Raw genomic sequence first — 14,511 nt, 5'->3', positions numbered from 1 at the left:
ACAAAGAACTTTGGGACAAAACACCCACAAGGAGCTATAAAAGAGCAGTCCCGAAAGAAGCTGAAGTTCCGTGGAATAATCATACTGCTGATCAGCCGCTCGTGGTCGAACAGTTAAGTGTTAAACTACTAGCCAGGAGGTCGCGGGCTCGAGACTCTCCGGAGTTTCGTGAGATGCGCACTGCTGATGATTTCCAATAAGGAGGAAAAAGCTGTATAGTGCTCCTCGGCTTTTCAGCATAGATTGGCTTCAATTACAGGGCGAAGTCTCCAAAAAAATCCCCAATCTCCTCACACTACTGACAAAGAAAAGATTTGCTGATTTTCTTAGCTAAGTGAGACGGTATAACAGTATAGCATTAGATTATTTATTCCTGTCCCTTAGATTGTGACACGAAAGGTCTAATAAGTGCCATATTCTATTCCATCAGATTTTTTTACCATTAGGTTTTAGGATTTAATTTCGTCAACTACCGAAGAATTTTCAGTAACCTCATGAGTAGTGTATTACGAATATAATTCGATTTCTTTTTTAGCAAAGACAATGCTACAGGAAATTTAATTCCAGAAGACTTGTTCTCCCAGTTTGTACGGTCCTGTCGGCTATTAAATATTGCTAGAAATAGCATCTGATAAAATTTTAGTTCATACGGCTTCTGCAGACAAAGCGAATTTTCTGAATACTATTCATTATGGCACGGTTGACCCTGCGACAAAAATCGATATCTTTTCCTGTTTCTATTGTCCTCGTCTTCGGTGTCACTAACTTGCAGCAATCGATCTTGTCCCATCAGTGGCCGCTTGTTAGTGCATTGTGGACATTTGTGTGCAGTCGCATATCATTCTCCTGGTCACACTATTTTTGCATAGTCATAAACGAGTTAATCACCCGGACCCGAGTTAAGCTAATTGTGTGAACGTGTTTTTACGAGGACAGCACGATTTAAAATGTCCAAGCTAAAAGGGAATGGTATTTTGCTATCTGTCGCGAGACTTCACGCGCAAAAGGCAATAACCGAAAACCAATTGTTAGACAATGGACGGCAATACCGGTGAAACAGAAAAAAGGCGTTTATTCTAGCACAAAAATTTTCTTTGGAATGATGTACTACATCACCAACTGTGTCAGGTGTCAACATCCGATCCACAAGACATAATCGTACAAGGTGAATGCTCGATCACATCGAAATATTCACTCAGTCTCATCTGCTCACTCCAACAGTGTGCGCCAAACAACCGCTGGAGCAGGGATCTTTGTTACCTAGCAAATTTTGCAAATGTTCTCCGATTACTTGCAATTTATTCTGCTACACAACTTCGAAATACAAGTAAAAAAATATTCAGCTGACAGATCTCACGAAGTTTCTCTTACATTCATGATCGCTAATACAACTGCTTCAAAAAGCACCATCGAAGCCAAAGTCTTGAAGTGACTAAGTAATGACAATTCCCTGACAGTCGCGTACGTGCAGGGGCATACATTTCAACAGCCTCTCTAGTGACCAACTGACATAACTATCCCTATTCCTCTTTGCCAAACTTGGTGTGACAGAAAGCTGCAAATTTCAAACGTCTTGTAGACTCACGAGCGCCATATGTATGAGACTAGAGTAATCCACTCTGTAAGAATTTACGAAACCTCCTATGTTAACTTGTTTTTAAAGTACAATTCTCCGAACTTTTCCATGTATAATTTTCTCCTCTTCACGCGCGCAAGTTGTATTGATTTGCTTTAATTTGAACGTAGACCTTCCATGATTCTGTCTCTTTTCATTGGGAAAAACAGATGTGCTTCTGAAAACGCATATCCTTGAGCAGAACATGTATTTTCGCTTGTTGTAGTACTCACCAAACTTGCCAGTCACCCTCGACTCGTCGACAACACTCCAAACACAACCTCCGCCAGATTTAGCGCAACTTTTGAAATCATGAGTATGACCTTATTCGGATGTCACGCGATCCCTATTCGCATCAAGATTTTGCTCGACCGACTACTGTCTGCCCAACTTCTCCAGTCAGATGTGGTTCGCCTGTTGCTCTCATTTGGATGGACATTCCAAGACTACAGTCGAGGATACATGCTCACTGTAAGTAAAAAGTTTCATATCATGAACTTTGTTCAATCACTGTCGGCATCAGTACCGGTGTCAAAGTTGCTATTCTCACACTCGGTTACTTTGCACTTCTTTGACGTGTGGAATCGCCCACACCTTTGTAAGGCATTTCGTTTGATGTCAGACTGAGGAAGTTATAAGACTTTGCGATTGCACGCATTGCATTTTTTGGGATCTACGGTTCAAAGATGCATCCAAACTCCTATTCGTAGTGTAAATTGTTGAGCCATATTGGTCGCTTAAAAAAAACAATAAGTCCTCTGACGTAGAATGCTTTGGGTGTGATAAAACCGCAAAACCAGTGAGTTAAAAATAGCAGTTGATTGTCAATGAAATATGCAAGTGCACCACCAAATCAGACAGTTCTGCTCTGTAAATATTCCAGGTTGGTAGACAGCACTCAATGTTATCTCAATGTTGCCATCAGCTTTGTGTTCTACTTGAACCCAAATTGAACGGAATTCGACAAAATCCACTCACTCGTATACGTTTTCTCGAAAGACTCACCTGAAACCCAGTTGAATCATCTATAGTTTTCTCCCGAAGAGCTCCAAAAGAAGGGCCTTCGAACAGTTTTCAGCAACTCTACGGGCAGTGAGTTACGTGTACACAATGCAACATTGGCATATCATGCCAACTGAAAAAATGAGGCGGCCTGGTTCAGCACATTCGGTTAGAGAAGAACATGATAAACGAAAGGTTTGACTGAGTTTCAGATAAGTCTCCTGTAAAAAACAAACAGGTATGGAAATGAGCGCATTTGTAGGGAATACTTAGTATAACCAGCAACGCATCGCTCTCGCAGACGGATTTACCTCCATTCAGGTTTATTCTGTGGCGTTTATAGTAAATGTTGATTTAAAGATTACCTTGTAACTTTTAACTTTTAGGAGGATGAACAACTCATCTAAGCCAGCGACTATATACAATCATGGCGATTGTGCACGTATCTCGCTGATTTCCAACTAACGGCAACTTGCTTTTTTTCCTTTCACAGAATTCCAGTGGCCAGCTTCGAGAACAATGGGAAATCTGTCGCTTGGATGAAGAACCTCTGATAATCCAACAATTTATCCGCTTTCCCGAAACACGAGTCCTTGCACAAGACATGCTGAAGCTAGGTTCCTTTAGACCTCCGAGTCCTTCTGGTAATCTTACGTCAAATCTCTCTCCGAGTATGGGCCTATGCAATGGTCAGTATACGCCGTCACCCAAAACCTCGAGTTCGCAAGGTCCGATTTCACCCACGTTCAGCCTAGAAGACAAACCATCCCTGAAAATTACCAATGACGTTAAAAACCTTTTCTACTCTTCGGCAACTCAGTGCTCTCCAGCAACACGCTCTCTTACGATTTCTTCTTTGTCCGGGAGCTCTTCATCTTCAGGTTCCCCATCAAACGAAGGCAAACTTACCTCCCAGTTGATGAATAAGAACTCCGTATCCTGTCAGAAGGGAGCTAACAAGCTACCGGATTACTCATCAGGTCTGAACATGTCACTGCATAATGAATCCGGAAAGGAGTCAGGAGCTAATGGAAGTTCCGTTGTGTGTTCCTTCCCCAAGGATGATCATGCAGTCGACCAAGTTCAAGCAAATAATCCTTTGGTCGCTGCGATGGCTGCTGCGGCATTATCGGGAATGCCAACAAATCCAACTCTTGGGAACTTTGGTCCACTTCTAGCCAGTTCCAACAGAACCATGACGAATACAAAATTCCCGAGTCCCAACCCCTTACTGATAAACGATCTAATGTGTGTAGATGGAAGATCGCCTGTCGTGAAAGATTTAAAAGCACTCAACTCAACACCGACTAACCGGGAGCTGTGTGAACAACCGCGTTTGACATTGACTCCAGCCACTTCGGCAGTTTCGTCTTCAACATCGGGGAATGAAGCTCACGTGGGGTCCGAGAACTGGTCCGCCTTATCCATGCAACAGCCATTTGGTTCACCTGTCTTCGGATATGGTAACAATCCATTTGGCTCCACCGGGTTCCCCTTTCCGCAACAGTTAGCCCATCTGCTGGCTACCGCACTGCGAAACAAATCAACAGGGGAAACATCAGCAAACCTACCACCCGGTTTTAATCCATTAGATCTGATATCGAGTAATCCGGCATTATTCCAGCATCTAACCAACCAGCTGGCAGCATCTCAAAGTGTCATCCCGAATGACAGTTTTGCTGGTCAGATGTTTCCTCATGCGTTTGGTCAAGGTAAGCGTCGCCATGGTCCGTTGTATGAGTTTCTGTACACTGCGCCATCCACTTTAGAGTACGAGGCATTACCGTCTATTTTGTTGGGCCACTTTTGTTTCTACTAAGAGCAGAATCAGTTCGGGATCCAGCTGACCTTATTCCAAATCCGGAACGCTCAAAATGCCCCTGCCTCTCCAGACTAAACAATAATTGCAACAGTTTCAAGCATGCATAACAGGCTGGTGGTACCAGCAATGTTAGGCTCGCTGATAACCTCAGGCATCCGTGCCAGTAGAAGAAAGAACCCGGTGTTTTGAACGAAAAACATGCGTAATTGTGATTCTAATTGACCACTGACACTCAAGTAGATCCGAATATATACCAGAGTTTGCAAGTGTAAAATACCCTACAAGCAGAATAAAGGTCTCTTTGTCTATTGTTGCCTAGAGAAGATGATCAAGTTAGACCCCAAAGTGCCTAGTTTGATGTGGCATTTGCCCTAACTCTCCAACTGATTTACAATCTTCTTCTCGAATGGTTCACCACCTCATAGTGATAAAACAAATCATCGTTCCAGTTTCAATTTCTCAATGTAACTTTTCTATAACGTCTGCGTACATGGAACAAATGGTCCATATGATGACAAAGGCCAGAACCAAAATCTATATCTCATCCTGATTTCAAATGTGTCGGCATGGTGGTACCTAATGAGATGTTGAGGATTAATAAATGTAAGCAAGGCATGCGATTTCAGTCGGGTACTTACAAGAGACCTCCCATTGGGGTGATTCAACGGCAACGACAAAAATGTGCAAATTCTCATCTATATTCACATTTCTATCGTGGAATCTTCCTAGAACCCACGATTTTTCATTATTCGACCACCAGTATGCTCTACTAACCAACGAGGCTTATATGAACGCAGACATGAAGAGCAATTTTCACCCGTAATAATAAATTCACGCCTGCAGTTTTGATGACCAAATATCAGATAACTCGTTTGCGTCCCTGTTTCCGACGGCTCAACACTCAAATCAAGCAGACGCTCTAGTTGCCCGATGTAGTTAGTTTGTTGGGTATCTCATGTGACACCCAGATACCCTGATGACCCATATTTAACCGTTTTTTAGTGTCCAACAGTTTCTGGTCTTCGATGGAACAGACATTCTCCGGCGACCTTCATAAAAGGCAGGAACAGCTACTTAACTCCTCGTCAAACAGAAGTGCACTATACTTGTCCTCACTGACGTCACGTCAACAGCAACAGATGCCCAGAGGTGGTACTAAGTCGTTTACTGGACCAAACAGTGATCTGTCCGAGACGATAACGAAAACATTAATGCCTGCCTTTTCCACAACGCACACGACATTTGCTCAGCGAGATGGTCTGGATACTTTCGATATTGGACGGGATTTACAGACAACGGAACTGATTCAACCACATCGCAAACCGTTCGAGGCTAACAACAGTCACAAATCAAAGAACGGACACAACGTTTTTGGTGCGCAACAAACAGGAAAGCGACGAGTGGATGGAAAGAGACAGGACAACTCGAAACGCGTAGGGTACCAAGCAGCAGAGAGCACGCACCTATCTCCTTACTTAGACGATCGCGGATCGGTGAACGGTTCAAGTGTGTCCAGAAACAAGAAGCGCGTTCTCTGCACCACGTGCAAAAAATCTTTCTGTGACAAAGGTAAGATATCATGCAGTTGAAAAACCGAACCACATAATTCTTTTATTGGTTCCCACGGAAATACTGGTTGACTGATCCTAGCCACAATAAGAACAACACATTCACGCTGTAAAGTCATCACTATAAATAATATTAGACGTCAAACGTGATGATAACCCCAATAGGTCTATTGGAGTGAGGTATCTTCCTATCATGTGGAGCATTACTTATTCTCTAGTCCGACGGAACAGAATCATTCCTGATCAACTAGAATGAATCTATTGCCATCTAAAGCTACTTGAAGATGAAAACTACTCACAAAGTCGCTGAAAATTAATCGACAGCCCACGACTGGCTTCACCCTTGTTAAGGCTCATCAGGTAGACGCAGTCCCCGAGGTTCCGTCAAACTTAGGTCCTAATTGAACCCATATTTGACCGAATTTGACAAGTAGATTCATTTGCATGTCAATCTGGTTTTTACGGGAGGATATCATGAACGAAAGTTTCAGTTGAGCCTGCCGCGAAGACCAACTTGATACACAAATGAGTGTATTTTCCACCTAAAGATTGCTCTGTTGACGGTAAACTTTTGGTCCATCCGAAATCAATGTTCTTTGTAGGTTCAGCATGGTTCAGCTGACCATTTCCAGGGCTTCTTCTCGTCCAATGGTATGAGGAGGATCTATTCCTTCTTATTGAAACTGAAAACCTTTCGACAGTTCACGACTGGTCTCGCCCTTCTTGGGGTTCAACAGCTAGACGTGGCCCCGAGTTTCCGTCAACATTATGTCCTCTTGAACCCAAATTGGACCGTTTTCGAGAAACACACTAAGTTGCAAATTAATTTGGGTTCAAGAGGACATAATGTTGACGGAAACTCGGGGCCACGTCTAGCTGTTGAACCCCAAGAAGGGCGAGACCAGTCGTGAACTGTCGAAAAGTTTTCAGCAACCTTGTGAGTAGTGTCCTAACAGTTATTTTTCTCAGGTTTACCTCCCAATTTCATGATTTGTTTCATTGTTGAATGTGCTTGTGCGGAAAGTTGCATTGCTATCTTGGACATAAGGACATAACGGGTAGCAGACATCCAGCTGTGACACCCCATAATTGTGTAGCCTCCGTGTAAACCGAAGAAAGCACTAGGGCTGAGTTACTCCACGTTTGCCTAGTCTCAGAGTGAAGCAATCGAAAACCGGTGCTGAGTTCCAGAATCTTCGGCCCTTAGTCGTCCGGAAATCCCTAGAATGCCAATCGGCCGAACATGAGAAACATATTTGCTCATGCCAATGATTATACGGGGCTTTTAGTGCGACGGTAAACCGTTAAAAGTCCCCGATTGCTGCTATATTTTTACTGAAGATATAAATTAGGAAATTAAGAGTTGATGACGTAGCTCTTGAAAAACACTCGGGTTCTGTCTAATTATGTCAGTGGCCCTCTTACATTAGTATTTCAGTTAAGCGCTCATTCAAATCCAGAACCTACCCCACTGCTCCGGTTTTGTGACAATGTTTATATTCGCTTATCCTCTGTAAAATGCAACCATTATCCGACAGTGCCTGGTGTCTGTCTGAACTATTCAGTAGTTGATCTAACCACAAATCGCGCTCACAGTAAACACTAGTTAACTAACCATACAGGTAGACACGTAATCCAAGGTTGAAATAACCTAATCTATGAACTTATCCCTCTACATCCACCTGACAAGCCTCCATAAAATATAAATCATGCAGCTGAGTTTCCCGGAAACCGATCACGTCTTCTTCGCTCGCCAAAGCATTCTGCATGGCTTATTATTCCAGCTACCTGCCGGATTCATCTTACTTTGAAAAAACCGTCCGATAATAGAGGAAATGAAAAAACTCTGTTGTGAATTTCCCATGGATAGGATGTGCTGATATTCAGGGAGTAATGGTTCTCAGAGGTCGCTCGCCTGATGGACACGAAAGCCGCGGTGTATGGAAAAGTTCAAACTTAGCTGATCATGTTCCTCCTAGTTTCAAGTGTTACCAGAATTTGGCCACTCATGCTGTCCACCATCACCGGCTATCGCATTTTCCCCGCTTATTTTTGAGTACCCACTGTGGGTAGCTTATTTGGGTTCCTACCAGCTTACACTTACCAGTCTTACACTTGCTGATTGGCTAATTTCTGTACTCAGTTAAACTTCTCCCCATGGAATACACTACTTATAAAGATGCTGAAAACACATAGAAAAGCCCACGACCAGTTTAGCCCTTTTTAGACTCACCAGATGCGTCCGTGAGCAACTCTGCGACATACGTGCATGTAATTTTCTAATTCAGTAATTTGAATGGCACTGCATTTATTGAGTGGGTACTCAGGACTTAGCTTAACTTTTTGAGGTTAGGGTATTTCGAAGTTTGGTAAAATTGGTTCACGTCAAAAACGAGATCTTAACTTCTAACGAAATAGTGATGTCCTTTGGGTCCGCAGGCACGATTTCTATGTAAGCATTTAGTTAACTTTCAAGGCAACTAACCAAAGATACCTCATGGCTCAACTGATTCCAATTGTTCGTTAGAAAAAGGCGCGTGAATTTACCCCCTCCCTCCAACAAGCTGTCATCCACTCGAAGCTGAAACAGCTTCCTCAAATGTAACTCACACACAAGAGCCTTAAGGGCCTGAGGTCAGCGGTGAAGCGTTACTATTCGCCGAAAAGCAACTCCACATTTACCTTGGGAAGTCATAGCATCAGCAATAGCTTGTCTTTTATCCGGCAAGCGGCCAATGATTTCACCTCGAAGACCGACTTGAAAAACATGACCGAAGTCAGCATAATAAACGAACGCAAATTTTAGACGACCTCTGTAGAATATATTGGGTTCCCATCTGCGTGACACTCTATGAAATATTGTAGAGCGATGGCGCGTTTAGGAAAATCCCTTTACATTGCTGAATTTATTTCCGCACGAGTAAAGTAGTACTGAAGAGTGTGTAAACTAGCTAGAGAAGGAATTTATTGAAAGTTGTTCGACTGACCACTTACCTTAATATGGGCTGCGCCCACCTGATGAGCCCCAAGAAGGGCGAAACCGGTCGTGGGCTGTCGACGAATTTTCAACAACCTTGCGAGTAGTGCATTACAAACATACATGTGTCGCGATATCTCTAATATCGTGGCAACTGAAACACGAGGTGGCCTGGTGCAGCACATTGAATTGCATGGAATCATCACAAACGAGAGATTCAGCTGGGTTCCAGGTGAGTCTCTGGCAAAACAAAAGTTGTTTGCTAGTAAGTGTATCTTGCTAAACTAAAATTCTTTACTGTGAAAAGGGTAGTGGGGTGCAGGTGAGACTGACTTTGATCCACAAAGACAACCATGTTCTGCAGATTGCTCCCAAAGCAGGCGGGCTCGATGAGAAACATCATAATATAAAGACCAGAAAGCCCTCGTCGGACACTGAACAGAGGAAAACTGTCGGGAAAGTAAAGTGACTAACCCTTCAGAAGTGACATTCCTACAGGAAGGTAGCAATCACTTTGGGAGTAAAAGTTTGCATTCAGCTGAATTCAGTTTGGTTCGATCATAAGTACGACATCGGTTAAAGTAAACGGAATATTTCACTTTTCGTTTGACGGAGAACTTCATCTATTGCCTAGCTTCCTCATACTTTAATACTAACCAGGAAAGATCTTGATATCCAGTCGGGTTATGCTTTCATATTGTTACGTATGATTAGGCCGCCGAATTTACACCGAGCCCAACTAATCCTGACTGGAAATTCTCCAAGTGAGGGTAACGCAATTGCGGTTGATGCATTCCAGTTCCCTTCCAGACTAATTTTTTGCGATAATGGGAGCATTGTGGTCACGTGTGTCGCTTCAATATGGTTGAATGTTATGCAAGCGTGAGTTATGCTTATCTCCCTAGATTTGGCTAAATGAAAGTCAATAGGCGATGCGCGTGACCTGCTCTTGCATCACTAGCCGTGGTGCGGATGGTGGCGCCACATTCGACGCATATATTTTAAAATTATTGCCTACTTTTTAATTTGTCAGTAGACCAATAATACAATATAAAGTGACTAACCCTTCAGAAGTGACATTCCTACAGGAAGGTAGCAATCACTTTGGGAGTAAAAGTTTGCATTCAGCTGAATTCAGTTTGGTTCGATCATAAGTACGACATCGGTTAAAGTAAACGGAATATTTCACTTTTCGTTTGACGGAGAACTTCATCTATTGCCTAGCTTCCTCATACTTTAATACTAACCAGGAAAGATCTTGATATCCAGTCGGGTTATGCTTTCATATTGTTACGTATGATTAGGCCGCCGAATTTACACCGAGCCCAACTAATCCTGACTGGAAATTCTCCAAGTGAGGGTAACGCAATTGCGGTTGATGCATTCCAGTTCCCTTCCAGACTAATTTTTTGCGATAATGGGAGCATTGTGGTCACGTGTGTCGCTTCAATATGGTTGAATGTTATGCAAGCGTGAGTTATGCTTATCTCCCTAGATTTGGCTAAATGAAAGTCAATAGGCGATGCGCGTGACCTGCTCTTGCATCACTAGCCGTGGTGCGGATGGTGGCGCCACATTCGACGCATATATTCTAAAATTATTGCCTACTTTTTAATTTGTCAGTAGACCGATAATACAATAATAATTTGCATGCCGAGATAAAGTCCACAGTGTTATTACTGTTTCCACAAACTACAGGAGCCCTCAAGATACATTACAGTGCCGTTCACCTGAAGGAGATGCACAAATGCACTATCAAGGGCTGCAGCATGTGGTTCAGTTCCCGCCGAAGTAGGAATCGTCATTCAGCGAATCCCAATCCCCGACTACACATGACCCATGCAAGCAAGAAACTTCCAGATAACGCGACGATCGTCGATGACGGCAGTGGTAAGTTTCCTGTTGTTTGTGTGGAAAGGGTGATAAGGAAAATGGTATTCAGAAGTTTAAGCATACAACAGGCACACCTTTGTTTTCCATTCAAGCTTGATTTGTGTGGAGGCTGGTTCAAACATAGACTTCCCAAAGTCACAAACGGAACACCAAATGCTGCCAGGCTCCCAGCTGGTTTGTGAATCATTTGAGGTGAAAGGCCGAGTGCCGATCCACACTTGAAACACGCAAATGCATTTCTCTTTTAGCAGCTGTGTTACACAGTATGCTGGACGTGCGATATGATAACTTAGCAGTAGGATAAAGAAACATGAGCTATATAGCCTAATTAGCCACAGAAGGATATCAACAAGTAATACAGTTGGCCAGCATTCGACCAGGATGCACCATAACAGTAGGTCGAAATACTGACTGGTCAGGTGCGTTTACTTGTTGTTGATCTTGCCTGAAAGCTAATTATAATCCTTGACATACAGGTCAACAGCTACCTGACTAACAACCAATATACCCCATTCACTCTTTCGTGATCCTACAGGGGAGGCAGTCACAATGACAGAAATCTATAAAATCTCGCATTATCGGCCCATTCCAGATTGCTTTTTGACTGCATGACTGTATTCTATGTCATCAGAAGTATTTGCCCATATCGTTCATCTCCTGTGTTTGAACTCACCCACCAGTGTACACAACCCCACATCTAACACAAACCAATGACCAATCACTATCTCCTGTCTGCACCTCAAGGTCATTCTGTTGGTGACCTTGGCTCAGCTGTTTTATCCGGTGCTAGCCAACGGCGCTGTTCTGTTTTTCTCTGATAGCGTTCTAATATACAGACACATTATGTTTCAATGTTTTGATCCGTATATTCGCATCAGCTGAAGAGAAACTATCGAAACCGTGTTTTCAAGAAGCCTGGTATTTTTCTCCAAATAGCAATTTTATTTTACCTATCCTATTGCATAGGTAAAGTCATTGGACGAAGAAATCCGTTACCAAACTCGGTTCTCAATCCGCCATTGCTTCCAAGTGCCACACGAGGTACATCAGAATCGGCATGGGGGGAAGATCAAATCGGAACATTTGACACACTTCGTCCCCCAGTACTACTGGATGGGACACATTCCCTTCTTACGAGACGTGGGCGTGCGCGAACTGTGGATATGTACTCTACAATACCTCCGTCAATAGATTCCATGAGTCAGGCCTCTGAAGAAAGCACTCCTGCCAATTTGGCTGACGGGAAAAAGGACAGGGTAAGAGAAAACGAGCGTGGTTCCCCTGCAAACCACAAACACTGGGAAGATTCCGGAAATCACGACAATGTTTCTGGAACAGACAATGAGAGTGATTATGAAGAGGGCGTGTTTGTTCCCGAAGGCATGGATCTTGAAGACGATGAGGAAGAGACAGATTTTGTGCACGAAGCACATTCTCAGTCACCTCACAGTCCGAATTCCAACATGAATGAACAGGGGGAAGCTTTAACTGGACAGGTTGGTGCAAAGTCCGTAGAATCCGCGAGTAAAACCTCCGTCGTACAAGCAAAATCAGTGAAGACAGGAAGAAACTTTTTGGCTGCGACCTTGGCTCACTCACCGGAGCATTCCCCTGAAATTTCAGTTTCTAATAACCATGATTTTTTAAAGGTAAACGTTAAGAAAGAGTAATTCCTCCCGGAGAATTTCTGAATTGGCAGGTTTTATTCTGCAGCCCACTTGACAACTCCCTTCAGCACTCACCAAATCAACCAAAGAAAACGATGGCAGGTTTTATTCTGCAGCCCACTTGACAACTCCCTTCAGCACTCACCAAATCAACCAAAAGAAGAAAACAATTTCTTCAATCAAGCTGTACATAGTTCTTTTCTTATGTTAGAATCTTTGACCAAGGATTCTGCTTTGAAAATCGCGCTGATTTTCGGCTTGCCTTATTGTATTGCATTTGATTTCATCTACTTACTTTAAATTTGTACATAATAGCAGAACAATTTACGTATGTGGTTGCTTTGAGTCTGTTACTATAAATAACCGTGAGCTGTGAGGACGTAGTAGAAAATGCGTTGTACACAAGTTAGCTCGACACATCGGGTCTTAAGGGAATTCCTCCGAGCCAAGTCTGCGTTCGTCTGTAAGTGAAAGTGGAAACAGCTTTCATCAGCCTTGTTATTTTGTTGATATTTTTGTGCGATACCCAGGTCTGTGTAAAACAAGAGACAGACTTGGTTGCTGGTCTATCCACGAAGCTTGGTATTTGGATTGATAAAGTTTCCTCTCATCCGAGGCGATATGCGGGATTATGTTGCAATCCAACTCCCGAGCCCAGAAAACAGATCAGCAGCCATTCGGTCTACCGGAGTTACGTTCAATAGTTCGTCAACAAGAAACAGAGCGCCGAATCGATGACAAATAGGTGATAGTTTATCCTTCGCGACGTCAGTTTAAATTGCATCCAGGGGGGCACAAGTTAATACTGCTTGGAATAATACAACTAATACTCTAAATGCTCTGTGGTTTGATGGACAAATGCAGCCAGTACCAGCCACTACACCGAGTACTACTGTACGGACCACCACAATCAGAAGGAATAAAGGTCACTTCTGGTCTGAACTACATCAGGACCAGAAGCATGGGACTACGCACATGAAGAATGCTCAGAACACAACAGCCTACGTTGAGGAGGAGTCTCCTCACCGAAATAAACTGTTGAGGGGGAATCTCTGACAAGAGCGGAAGAAAAGGCGTATTCTGACTGCCTAAGGTACTAACTTATTTCTCACAATCGGGTGGTCTTAAGTTGAAGAAGTGACATTCGATTCCATACCCTATCAAAGAGTGGAAACGATGGGCACCAGGGTTCACATTTTTGGTTGACCGACTCAAGTACTAGCGGAACTCGAGTCCAGTGCTTCCAATCTGTAGTGTGAACTCAAGTGGATTGTTGCACCAAGGCAGACATAGGACCGACGAAGCAACAGTGAATTTCACAAATCCCACACGCAACGATACCTAAATTCGCATCAACTGTTGATGACACAAGCGTGACAAGCACGTTCGAGCTTTTCTCGCACGCCCTCGATGGATTTAGCCGGGGTCACCTATTGGACCCTATCTTAACCGTAGTACGAATTAAAAACAATGAAACTGCATCATGCATCATGAAAAACGCAAATCAGTAGTTGCAGTGTTTCTGTGACTTAAGTCTGCAACTCTTAATCGTATTCAGCTTTGCGGTGGAAAACTTGTGAAGAAGTCTGTGGTTAGTCCTGACACAGTGCACTACGCCCATCATCATCATCATCATCATCATCATCGTGTGGATGTATCAGGATGCGTCATCTGTCCCTCTCATTAGCGGCTTCCGTTGTTTACGACAGTGCCATTGAGTCGCTGAACACACTTGTTGCTAAGTATGCCTAAGCTTGTATATTCAGCTTAATGGTATCAGTCAGAACGAAACGCGTGGAGGTTGCTTCTTAGGGCCAATTATGACGTGTAAATCACACTCGAAGGCTCTCATTTGTGAAGTTCTCCAAATGAATCTTTCGGAGAATTATTCATGGGATCCAAGATAGGCGAAGCCTGTAGTGGCAAATCTACAAGCTTTCAGTGGACTTTTTGAATATTGCTATCAT

General features: G+C 43.3%; 1 protein-coding gene across 1 annotated transcript; it reads left to right on the top strand.

Moving 5' to 3' along the window:
* Window positions 1–1,843: 1,843 nt before the first annotated feature.
* On the top strand, window positions 1,844–12,373 carry T265_15112 (hypothetical protein; the record flags this gene model as incomplete). The annotated part of the gene is made up of 5 exons (XM_009176640.1): window positions 1,844–2,086; window positions 3,111–4,329; window positions 5,442–6,008; window positions 10,683–10,874; window positions 11,844–12,373. Coding segments are annotated over 5 exons (2,667 nt in total), but the record flags the coding sequence as incomplete, so codon positions are not given.
* Between the last annotated feature and the right edge of the window lie 2,138 nt (window positions 12,374–14,511).

Source organism: Opisthorchis viverrini (genome assembly GCF_000715545.1).
Source record: "Opisthorchis viverrini unplaced genomic scaffold opera_v5_353, whole genome shotgun sequence".
Classification (NCBI taxonomy): Eukaryota; Metazoa; Platyhelminthes; class Trematoda; order Opisthorchiida; family Opisthorchiidae; genus Opisthorchis; species Opisthorchis viverrini.
This window is presented reverse-complemented; position numbering and strand designations above follow the sequence as displayed.